Source organism: Acanthaster planci, linkage group LG09 (assembly GCF_054643075.1).
Source record: "Acanthaster planci isolate LZ-2023a linkage group LG09, COTS_SCS, whole genome shotgun sequence".
In the NCBI taxonomy this organism is placed as follows: domain Eukaryota; kingdom Metazoa; phylum Echinodermata; class Asteroidea; order Valvatida; family Acanthasteridae; genus Acanthaster; species Acanthaster planci.
The window spans coordinates 13,424,003-13,436,156 of record NC_141785.1 but is presented as its reverse complement, the minus strand read 5'-3'; the positions used below and the strand labels follow the sequence as shown (position 1 = coordinate 13,436,156).

The 12,154-nt window shown below is 42.1% G+C and overlaps 1 protein-coding gene across 2 annotated transcripts; it reads left to right on the top strand.

Moving 5' to 3' along the window:
- Positions 1-1,202: 1,202 nt before the first annotated feature.
- On the top strand, positions 1,203-11,996 carry LOC110982253 (uncharacterized). Of its 2 annotated transcripts, XM_087141097.1 has the most exons (4): positions 1,203-1,434; positions 3,954-5,160; positions 6,154-6,439; positions 10,819-11,996. In XM_087141097.1, the coding sequence occupies exons 1-3, from the start codon at positions 1,336-1,338 to the stop codon at positions 6,390-6,392; spliced, it is 1,545 nt and encodes a 514-aa protein (XP_086997223.1). In that variant the 5' UTR covers positions 1,203-1,335; the 3' UTR covers positions 6,393-6,439; positions 10,819-11,996. The 2 variants fall into 2 exon arrangements, with proteins under 2 accessions (XP_086997223.1, XP_022096240.2); XM_022240548.2 differs by having other exon boundaries at positions 6,154-11,996.
- Positions 11,997-12,154: the final 158 nt, after the last annotated feature.

Genomic DNA, 12,154 nt, shown 5'->3' with positions numbered 1-12,154 from the left:
AGCAAATACATGTATCTGGGGCAATCTGTGTTTCACGTGCGTACTTTTGTGCCTTCCTCGTTTAAATGCTGGAAGTTGGAGTTCCATTTTCTTGAAAATCGCACCTCCCGGGGGCCAACCAGCCTACGCCCTGATAATAACATACAACAGTTTTGCACGGCGCCCTCCTCCTCCATGGTTTCAGCAAACTACACGCAAACACCATTCTATTTTTAGGTTATACTACACAAATACGCGCCCATAGAAAACAGAGCAAAATCAGACCGAAATAGCGCCGCCTGTTGACTCTCGGAAAGACGTTGGCCTCCGTTTTTTTCACTGAAAATTCAAGATTATGGCCAGAAGATAATTTTTCGTTTCAATTTTATGGGGTTAGCAAAGGAATTGTTTTTATTCGCCTTTCCCCGAAGATACCCCCAAATAGTAGTAAAACTATGCGCTCAGCTCTGAATGTAGTTGCCCGCTTCTATTCAAAATAAGCCTGCAATTTGGGGCTTTTTGTGAAAGAAATACCCGAACTGGAAACGACCAGTCCCAAATTCGGGATGTATAGAAATATTGTTATGATCCCTCCTGATTATGCATGTTTTATTGTAAACACCCCGAGGTATCACAAAATATTAATGAGCTCGCGCGCAGAAATAACCATTAATTTTTATCACGGGGATCATTGGCCGAGTTTGGGCGGCTTGTTCCCGTATGTTCACAAACAGCTCGATTTGTTGTTCGCGGGTCGGCCGCTCGAACGCCGGGAACAAACAACCGGTTATCGCCGGTAGTTAGTGACATTGAAGCAACATGCATTGCAACATGGCGGCGTCCAAATAGGCTACGTTATTCGAGAGTTAATGTTTGGATGGGCTGAACTCTTTTCTATATATAAACAGGAACATTCATTTCTGTGTTACGGAAAATAATTAATGTTAATTTTGCAAAACTTCCCATTGTCTATGACTTTGGAAGCCATCTATCTACTTTTTGCAGCTGTTTAAAAATCAAAATCTCACGAGTTTTTCCGTGTGTTTCTGTAAAACCCTGACGAGGAGGTGGTGTGTGATCCTGTTCCGAGAACAGTGTTCTTGAGTCGTGTTGTTCCCGCCGTTCGAGCGCGAGAACAAGAAACCCGTGTCAAGAACAGGCCGCCTGAACTCCACCATTGGTCCTTTCATTATAGCGCCACCTGTCATGAGAGGGCGGTTTAATGTAAGTGCAACTAGACTGCGCTGACACAAATTTAATAACAAACGCAATGCTCATTGACGTGGAGAACGGACCCAACTTCTGACTTAAAATTTGATATCGACGGCTGCGGAGAAGTAATGTTCACAGAACAGGATGAAGCCCATCATGGAGCGAAGAGGCAGTTGGTTAAAAGTAAAAGTTATTCTGTTGGTTGTGGCGGTTTGTTTGGAAACAACAGGCAGAACCAAACAGGTAGGCCCATTTTCCGCATTGTTGATTCCACCGGTAATACGGAAGTACTGGTACGGTGGTAGGCAGAACTCACGTAAGTTAGTCAACATTTTGTAGGCCATGCCAGTCTTTGAAAGCTGATTTATTTTCAAGGGAGAAAAATAAAATTACAAACTTGTCATGGCTGTTTTCAGTGTATCTAAATTTTAAAGATGGTTATTCACAATGGCAAAAGTAGGCCTAACAAAGGATCATTTTCTTTGTTGGTCACAGCGATAATTTGTATTTAAAGGCAAACAAAACATTGTATTGCATGGATATAATGCAAGAGTTTCGTTTTGACCACAGAAAACTGTCTTTGCCTTGGTTGAAATGGAGGCAACGTTGTCGCTAAAGTGTACAGAAACTCTTTGAAAAAAAGGAGTTGAGAGCTGGGCGTGGGATTGATGTATATTAGTTCGATTGACTGAAGTAGTTTCGATGAAACGGCACATCCATTGTATCAAAAACTAACCTTTATTTTTTCCTCTAATAATAACACTGCTGTAAAAACCGTCGCCAACATTTCAGGGCTTGTTTGACCAAAACACCTGTTGCCCTTGTTTCCTTCCACGCCTTCTGTGGGAGAGAGTTGTTTGTGTATCACTGTGAAATGGAACATACAGTGTAAAGTGGGTACATGTGAATGGTGGCGCAGTGTGTTCTTTTTGTCCCTATTGCATTCTTTTACTAGGGGGGTGCATCCTGAATGTCAAACGGTTACTTGTTCAACATTGAATGTCTAACGTTGTACAAGGAACTACATGTAACTTCACATTGGTGTAGCTACATGTGTAGGTAGTCCCATTGGTCATGCTGGTGCAGTGATGCAGGACTCGAGTCCGGACTCTGACTCTCGTGGACTCGGCTGGGCTCGGACTCGGATTAGATGGACTTGACTCCACTGTTAGTGTGGCCAGGATACATGTATCAATATGCTTTACCCTGAGTGGGGTTGTACATGTACATGCATTTAACGTCCTTTGATGGTGTAGCCCAACATGCCAGCCAGGTCTCTTATTTTGCCTCATATAAGCCATCAGACTTGACAATAGGCACCTGGCAAAATAAGGAACATGGTGACTATATGGACGTTGCTTTACATGTACTGTACTACTAACTAGGCCTAGCATGCCTAGTCACCTACTGGTACGGTAGTAGCCCCGTGTAGAAGACACCCTTTATGAAGTGTGCCTTTTATGTCTTTTGAACCAACTTTTCACGGTTCCAATACGCTGTCAGAGGCTGTGATTGGTAATGCCCGATTATGATGGATACAGTAAAAACGTCGCATCTTGCCCCTTATCTTTCCTCATACACTGTACATGTATATCATCTCAATAAAAGTCACTCGTCATAGAAATGTTGAAAAGACATGTATCTTGGACAGAAAAATGTCCAATTCTGTGAGAGAAAAGAAATTGACTCCCCATAGGATAGGCGTAACTGATGTTAGACTTGTACACAACCGCTGAGGGCACTTTTGTTAGTACATGTAGGCCTGTTATTTTGAGCAGTTTTTCCAGTATTGAACAACTATTGACTCTCCGACTACTGACTTTGTCTCACCATTCATCTCTTAATGAATCGCAGGGCAGTGTTCACAGTAAAGCACAGTTGGACGTTGTGTTGTGGCCCAACCCTTTTCTGCAGGGAGTGTTACATGTACATGTATTTGGCCTTGACTAGCTCATACATATAGCAGTAGTGGGAATGTCACTGTGGCAAGCCACATGACTGCAGGTGGATTGTGGGAGGGCAAAGGGGGGGGACTGTGGAACTTCACATACTTTTGAAGAGTAAATGAATATGGGCAATTCACAATAGTGCACCTCCAACGCGCGAAACCTGTCGACCCTTTCCAAACGCGCATTGGATCGACAGATTTCGCGCACTGTAATTGGCCAATGCGTTGCAAACTCTTGGGGACACGCTTTTGTGAATCGCCTGTATTAACGACATATACATGTACATGTAAACGAAGAACTTAACCCCTTCAGGGAGACATCAAATTGAATAAATTTCACATGTGCATTGCTGACACTGCGTGGTAGTCCAAGCCAAATAATACATGTACATGTACCTCCTTCGGCAGTTCATCGAAAGTGATCATGCACATCATGTAAAAAAACAGGAGAAGCCAAGTTGCTAATTGAATTTAATCCCAGCAATATCAAAGAGTGAGTAAATATGTAGATCAATGAAACTCCTTCCTAAAACTGGTACAAGGAGCTGAGTAGTATATTAAGAGACCGAGTGTTTTTACTCATCATTAAAAGCCAGTCAGAGGATGTATTCTGTCTTCATGTTGTGTGTAGGCCCTACTGATGTAACACACATGTACGTCCATACTATAAATGAAATCGTTTCACACAAAGAGAAATCAAAGGTAGAAATGGCTCTGAAGTTCTGCACTGTAGACTTTGTGAATTGTTTTTAAGTGTGAAAGGGAAACATCGCTCTTTTTTGGTTATGTTTTTTCCTTTTCTGTTGTCCCTCAGGTCAAGGGTCAGAGGGCATTAGAAGCTGAAAGGTCACTGGTTGCGGTGGTGGAAGATGGACAACAAGGTGCCCTCCAGAGCGGTTTGGGTTTAAAGGCGCATTCCACTGAATCTATGGGAAATGTGCAGAGTGCTGAAGCAAATCCGTCCAGAGGTGCTGAAGCTGTTGAGCTGTTGAGCGTTCAAGAAAACAATAATCCACAGCCGAGTGAAGTCAAACAAGACAAATGGATATTTGACCGAGATGGTGCTGCACCAAGGGAAATGTCCATTACGGAAGTGCTGCATTTACTGGGCAATGGGCAAATGTTAAACGAGGCTAGAACTTGGAAATCTCTACAGGGAGCATACGTTTATGATAAACAAAGAGAACGGTTCCAGGGTGAAAGTTTATTACAGAGTGAAAACGAAAAGGGACTTATCAGCAAAATGTTGTTAGAGAACTCAGACCGCAGAGTGAAGAAGAATGCATACAGGATGAGGAGAGGAGCTCCAATTACAAATGATTCACCTAGCAAGGTGCATGTGAGTCCTACCCCTAGCGGGGCCGGTGACATCCATCCGGGTAACATCAGTCGACCTACCCAGTCTGATATGACCTCAAAAGCCAGCGAGGATGAACCATTCTCGCTGGCTCCAGTTCTTTCAGGAGACGTGCTGAGCCCTCTCCCGATCACCGCTTCCAGCCATGATACCAAAGAGCCAGTCAGGACCACCCATTGGCCAGAGATCCTACATGCAGACATCACTATGAACAAGCGGCCAACCACTCCTCCGACTCCAGTCCAGAAACAACCAGAGCTAACTCTCTTGCCGAAAGTGCCATCAACAACCAAAACTCAAGGTGAACCATCACCAAAACGTGGCCCTGTGGTGCACCGCACCGCGCCGTCTTCCACACTCGAGCCCACTGCGCCCTCGACCACAAATGCCAGCAGCATCTCGCCGGAATCAAAGATCAAGGAGAGGACGCTGGACAACGATTGCGTTGGCGGCAACTGCGACGCGACCTTTGTGGGAGCCAACCAGTGGACAGACGACGCCTACTGGGCCTTTGGGAGCCTGCTGACCATTCTCCTGCTGCTGACAGCCGGCGTGCTGTACACGGGGCTGTGGCGGAAGCGCAATCACATGTCCAACCCCATCAGCGACGTCAACTGCCACGCCCAGGTCAGCCCCTCTCGCAAGAGCAAGACAGACATCAAAGGTATATTAATTAAGTCATATACATGACAAGAGCAATCAGACAAAGGGCTGCAACAGTTGCAAACTTGAATTTATTGTCCTTGAGATTCTAGAATCAGGAGCATTAAAAATTCCGCATGTTGTATATCATATCCGGTCGTCAATCATCTGTTCATTACTGACAATATGTGGCACCACATGATCATATGTATGTACATTTACATATACATATATGTAAACACAAATTCAGTATTAGTCGTATACACACAGGTCCGATGCAAATGCCCCCAAACCTTGTTCCCTCGTATTACACTGCAACAAATGGGGCATCACCAGAATTTTTTTTGGGGGGGGGGCAAAACACTCAGCAGCCACCTGACCAACCCTTTGTCTGGGGTATTTTCAAGTAGATATTAAGTGATATTCATTTCTGAAGCCAAATTTTGTTTTTGTTTCTTTCTCTGTTCTTTGTCTCCATTTTCATTTTAATTTTTGAGGGGTAAGTACATGTACGGGTACATGTAAGCCCCCCTCCCTGCCATAACCCTCCCCTTCCCCTGTTGCTCTGGGGTATGGTACATTGTAGCTCAAGGGCGTTTTAACTCATTTCCTGGTTCTTGGTTGCCAAATTTGGTTTGCTGCATTCTTGGAAGACTGATTACTTCGTCACTCCCTCAAGTGACCTATTTTGGAAAATTAAATATAAAAACTGTACTAATCGGTTGCTGACTGCATGACCTTAAATAGTCAGATCTCAAAAGTTGAAGAGTGTGATGTTTCAATCCTTGCGTAATCTTTCTCAAAGGGAAGATGGAAGAAGGGATCTATTGGGATTAAAATATCTCGACTTTTTAAATTGACTATTTTACATGAACAAGAATCACAAGGCTTATATTCCACACAGTTTAGTAGGGATCACATCTCTCCTATCAATAAGTGAAAATCCTTAAAGAATCTCTGTGATGTTGGGCTACCCTTCTTACTTTACATGTACCTCCTTCGTACTCTTCATCAGATCTTCTCAAGAAGAAACTCCTTCACATCAAGAGCCTCAACAACTCCCCACTATCCTCCCCTTCAACACCGCCATCAGGCAAGCCAGATACCAGCCAGCACAATGGTGGCACCAGCCGAAGGAGCAGCAACGGCCGGGCCGGTAACCGGTACAGCCACCGCTACGACAGGCTCCCGCTGCTAGCTGCAGACGAGAACGAAGAGGAGGAGTTCTCCAGGGAGTGGGGACCACAGGCATAGTGTATGAGCAGAACCAGTGTAGTGAAGGGACTTGTTTGCCACCGAGCGTGAGTTTCACTGGTCTTACATGCAACAATGTTACCTCAAGTCCGCTGGTTTCTTCAGTCCTTCACTTCCCATGCTATTCAAAATTGAAAACATGTTACCAAAACTTTATGCAGCTTAGAAAGTCGTATATTTTTTTTAAAAAGACTTCCGAGTTGCTTATTGAATGTTACTGTCTGTTGGTGAGTTTGTGTATAGAGAAACCAGTTCTGAGTATACATGAACCTCAGCCTTTGGGTTTGAGTGGAATATTTGATGAGACTGAGTGCAGAGATATAAAAGAAGATGTAAAAAAAAAGTGTTCGAGTTTGTTCTGAGTGAGTAATCGTGTGTTTGAGTGTAAATGCAGCATACTTTGTGATTTTTATGAGTGTATTTGATTTTTATTCCTACAAAATGGGGCCATTTTTATAACTGTACAAAGGACCGAAGCGAACACGTCACGCGCACAATGACCGGTGTAAACCAACACGGTTGAACATTCACATGCCCCGTTTGTTTGCACTACTCTTTCTGGTTCACACTGACGTCACACTTCGGTACTCTATATCAGATTGGAACTAAAGTCTTTCTTTCTAATCTGGATGCAGGTAACCTAACCTGGATGGGCATTTTATCTCCTGGGCTTTTGTTTGTATTCCAAGCCAGTTCAGGAATGAGAAAAAGCTCGATCGAAATGTTCAATGTGTGCCGTACGTGAACTTCTGGAAAGGTCTGACGCTCATTAAGTTTGTAACTAGTTTTATCCTCCAGAGAGCAAATGCATATATTTTTAGAAGCAATCAAAAGAAAAAAGGCATTGCATAAATTTACTAGTTTCCTTTCTGAATCAGCCAGGATAATTGGAGTGTAATGTGGTGAGCCGTCAACCAAGCTGTGTTGAAGCAGTGTGATCAGATCTCTTGGGCTTTCTCTCTTTAGAGCACACAGCCCTGAATTGATACAATGCAGTGGACATGGCATGGTGTTCCCATTTGTTCCTGCAACACTCTCCCATAGAGTAAACTCAGCACACACACATGCTTACTTATATGTACTTTGAAAGACTGGTTCTGAACAAAAAAATTGACCATTAAGGAGAGGTTAAATGCTGTGATCCCTTTGTCTGTCCGCTATGCTCAAGCAAATACAAGCCCATCCTTGGAGATGCCGCGGTATGTACATGTATTTAGCTTTCAGTGAAACACTCGTACGTAAAGAGAGTACATGTACAGTGAATCACTGAATGCATGACTTACATTGTTGCATGTTGGGGTAACTTTTGGTAGAAGTGTTTCAATGGCAAAAGTGCCTGTGGAAGTCATTCTTGGGACCTGTCTATCAGACAAAACAGCATACATGTACATGTATGGACGCTGACTAAAGCAATTTACAGGCCTGTGTCTACAAGTTCTGGTATGTTCAAATTGGTAAACTCAGTTAGATATTGTGGTATTTACTTGTATTCCAATTGTGGATGTTCCTAAAATGCTGAAGATTTCATGTAAAAATAGCTTTCGTTGGACAGGGTCAGTGAATACTTGACAAAAGTTCAGGTAAATGAAACCAAAGTTTTGAAAACTTAGGTAAAGCGCTCCAGAACCAGTCCATTTAAAAATATATGCTCTGTTGCCTATGGAACGTGTAGCTACATGTATATATACATGTATATGTGTACTTTCCTACAGAATTGTAATGTTTAGTTATAAAGTGGCCCTGAAGTCACAGCAAAGTGAGTCAGTATATGATTGCAAGTATTGAATACACATAAGAAGAAAGCCCTAGTGTAACAGACACTGCATTAGTTGAGTTAAGTTTTGACATACATACATGGACTTAAACTATCCGGTTTGTAAGTTTGACATCGCTTAAGTTTAAACCATGCCCAGTGCACATGCACTGCACATAGAACCATGCAACCGTAAATTAATGTGCAACTTCAGCGATTATCCGGATCGTCCAAATGGGAGCCTGCAAAATCGTGGCGTGTCCATGTGTGTGACGAAATCACTTACAAACTGGACACCATACCTCTCCAACATTCAAAGAATTTGGCACAATATCCTGGCTCTGAGGCCTTAAAGTGCTGCTTGCTTTGTGTCTATGTACTTTTCACTGGTCGTGATACAATTAGGGAAAATTTGTGGAATTCACATTTCTGCTTGAAGCAAATGCTGTAGAGAAAAACTGGATTCTCATTGGCATACCCTGTACACAAAGGTTGAACTGCAAGAACAAGAAATAAATTAATTCCGAGTTGTAAGGAAATCCACTGACTACAAGGTGTAAGGAAAAATATTGCTACTCAGAGAAACAAATGGCAATTTGATTAACAGGTATAATTTTCGTCTGCTCAAAAATGTAAACAAAGATACAACTGATGTATGCTCTCTCTTGTAACGTGCTTCTCGTACCGAAAAATTGATTTGTTCCAAAGTGTTTTACTTCGGAGAAATAACCTTTGATGTGCAAAATAGGCACAGTGCACCGAGACAAATTTCCATTGTACATGTGTACGTCCATGACTATGCACCAGTAAGCAACAGTGCAAAATTTAGTTGGAGGGGAAAAAAAACGGAAGTGTTTGCAAATATGTGGATCATTAAGCAGCACGACAGCTGTTGGAAACATACGTCAACGCGTTGAATTGCATTTGCATATGTATTCACTGGAGTTACATGTACTTAATAGGGGCTGAATTATTTGCCGGCGTCAGTCTGTGTTCGTAACAGATGGCATGTATTTACATCAACTCGCGCTGACAAGATTGAGTTACTTGACTCTGGAAGTTCCCAGCGCCGTTTGTGAATTAACGGACCAAGAAAATGTAAAGATGCTTCCACGTTTGTGCCGTATCTTACATACGAAGACACGTTGCTGTGTGGTACCCATGTATCGGGTGTTAGGGCACAGGTTACCCCCCCCCATACATGTACATGTTAACCATTTTTATGCGGGTGGATGGGGAAATAGAAAGTGCTAACATATCAGAAACACGACTACCCGTTTTTTGAGAGGGAGAATTTCGTCTAAAGATGAAAAAAAAAATGGAAAGTCATATTTGGAAAAAACAAATTCCGTTTTGCCCTGTTCTCTGCCAAATGACCATATCACACAGCTTGTTAGCAGAAATGACAATGACAAAGCAAGAGTACACGTACATGTACGTACAGACTCCAGCAAAAATCTACCAATGAGAATCAATCATCACAAAATGGACAATGCAAAAGCAGTCAGCTGGTTGCCTGCATCTATTAGTTTCATAACCAAAATGTTTTGTCGCTACATACATGTATATGTGTACATTTTAGAAAACTTTTTAATCAATCCCTTATGCTTGCAGTTTAATTTCCCTCTGTAAAAACAGAGTCCAGTTTCTTGCCTTAACAGGCAAAGTAGAACTTGGTTATCAAAGCCCACTCTCACAGTTGGTTCCAGTCATTGCTTGTGCAGTGGTGTCCGGCGCAAAGATAACGAGAGATGAGTTATCCAAACAAACAAGAACTTGTTGGGTGTGAAACTCTATCGGGTTTTCAGATACTGAAGGTGAGGAAAGCAAACCACTTTGCCATCTGGCATTGAAAGTTGAGATAAAAATGACATGTATGTGGGCATGAAGAGAATTATCCTCTCTTACCACAGGGGCACCGCAGTTATACTGGCCTGTCCTTGAAGTGCTGAATATTGGCAAGGGAGTGTCTGGTGTTTCTTTCCTGTGGATTTAAAATAGCAGATAAAAGGAATTGGCCATCTTGAAAGACTGCCGCTTTTTCTGTCCGTACTGATAATATACCCATTGCATTGTACATCTACAGTGTATGTGAAGATTAAATGTCTTACTATCATGTAGGCAGTGGCTCTACATTTATGTCCATAGAATTTATAACTTCCTGTGAAAAATGCCAGCTGGGACACAGCAAATATGACAGTCGGGAAAAGTCATATCTGCAGTAGTTTGTGATAACAGTGATAGACCATGATAGCCCAATAGGGCATTGTCTACTTCGAAGCAGAAGGAGACTGTGTACAAAAAGGGACCGGTATGGCTATGGCTTGTGTAGACCACTCCCCACAGATATGTGTTGCTTCCAGCCACAGTCAGTTAAGTTGGACGGGGCTTATGCTTTGAGATGTACCTTCGTAAACTACTCACATTTGTACAGCACAAGTTTAAAAAATGAAGGGAAGTTTTGGTAATCCTGTCATGTGTATCAATCCAGTAGCAATGAGAAATACTGTCACTTGTCACTTATGATGTCCCCCGCTGATGGTGGAAAGCACTGTACCCAAAATTGTACTGCCTGGTCCTCAACAGTCACTCCAAACAAAACCCAACACAATGCCCCCCCCCACCCCCGGACCATTGGTCACTGATTTCATTTGTATCTCAAACCTGTTTCAGCCGGAGGTCATGGCTTCATTGTTGTAGACTGTGGCTTGGTCATGGTCCTTTCCTCGAGGCCTGATGTTTGAAGCCATAACAGCAGCCACATCATTGAATGGATGCATATCAAACTACATGGAGCTTGAAAGGGCACAAAAGCAACAACTATAAAAAGAAAGTGGTTAGTGTCAATGATAATAGAGGAACCTGTGGGGAAAGTACAACATGTTGCGAACACGCCACAAATGCAATCTAGATGTTTACATTACATGTACAGGTGCAAAGTTGAGATTAAAAAAATGTTTTTTTTTATGTACTAGTTGCGAAATGTGAACAAGATGGACAGTTAAAATAGTGTCTTTCACGGGAAAGGTGTCTCTTTTCAGGAAATAAATTTTGTATTGTAAAATTTTGAAAAAATTTATCAGATAAGAGAATCTTTTGTATGGACATAAGATCCTTTCTTGATGTTGAGCTTGATGCATGTAATTTTCTGATATCCGTGTGCAATTTGGACAAACTTGTAAACTTGACATTGGGTTTCTATTCATTCAGGGTCCAAATGTGTGACACTGTGTACCTACTTTGCCTGACCTGTGTAATTTGACACCAAACTATCCTTGAAATTGACTTAAATTGTTTTATTTGTTTGAGTGTATTACTTACATGCACGTGATCACTCTCGGACATTAAAGAACTTTGCATTCTAAACTTACAAAATCATATGTCAGATGTGACTGGGACACAAAAACTTGAACCCTAAATGTATGGAATTACCAGCCTGTAAATTACACTGTAAATTACTGTGTTTATACATGTAAATACATCCAAAGTGTTACAACTGAGTTCGGATGCCCCATTTTCAAGACAATGGTGTTCAGTCATGCATGACAGGAGGGATACCATCAAGGTATCATTAGAAAGAATACTGCTTCTACTTTTCGGAGATCCTTGTACATTATAATCATATCTCATGGTTTGGGCATATTAACCCCTTTCCTCAGGGTTTGGTTTTTTCTGGGACACCGTGTACAGCCACAATCATGGACACCATGAAACTATTGCACCCATAACTGGGCCCTGCCTGTGCATTGTACATGTAGCTTCCTTTACCCTTATGAAGTTTTTATGAGTTTCAAAACGTGTGTCTTTTTAAGATTGTGGATAAAATAAAGTTTAAAAGTGTGCCACATGTAGTTATAGTTGAGACTCGATTTTCTGGTTTACAGGTACATAAATTGCTTGATGACAGAGCAAGTTACTTGCTTTTTAAAAAAATGACAACATTGCCACTGTTCTGCTGGGGGCACCCTTCCATCTCACCCATGGTCACTATTCAGTACAACCTGCTGAT

Coding starts and splice junctions, on each gene's coding strand:
- LOC110982253 (XM_087141097.1), top strand. CDS start 1,336: ATGAAGCCCATCATGGAGCGAAGAGGCAGTTGGTTAAAAGTAAAAGTT. Junction 1,435..3,953: donor CAACAGGCAGAACCAAACAG/GTAGGCCCATTT, acceptor GTTGTCCCTCAG/GTCAAGGGTCAGAGGGCATT. Junction 5,161..6,153: donor GAGCAAGACAGACATCAAAG/GTATATTAATTA, acceptor ACTCTTCATCAG/ATCTTCTCAAGAAGAAACTC.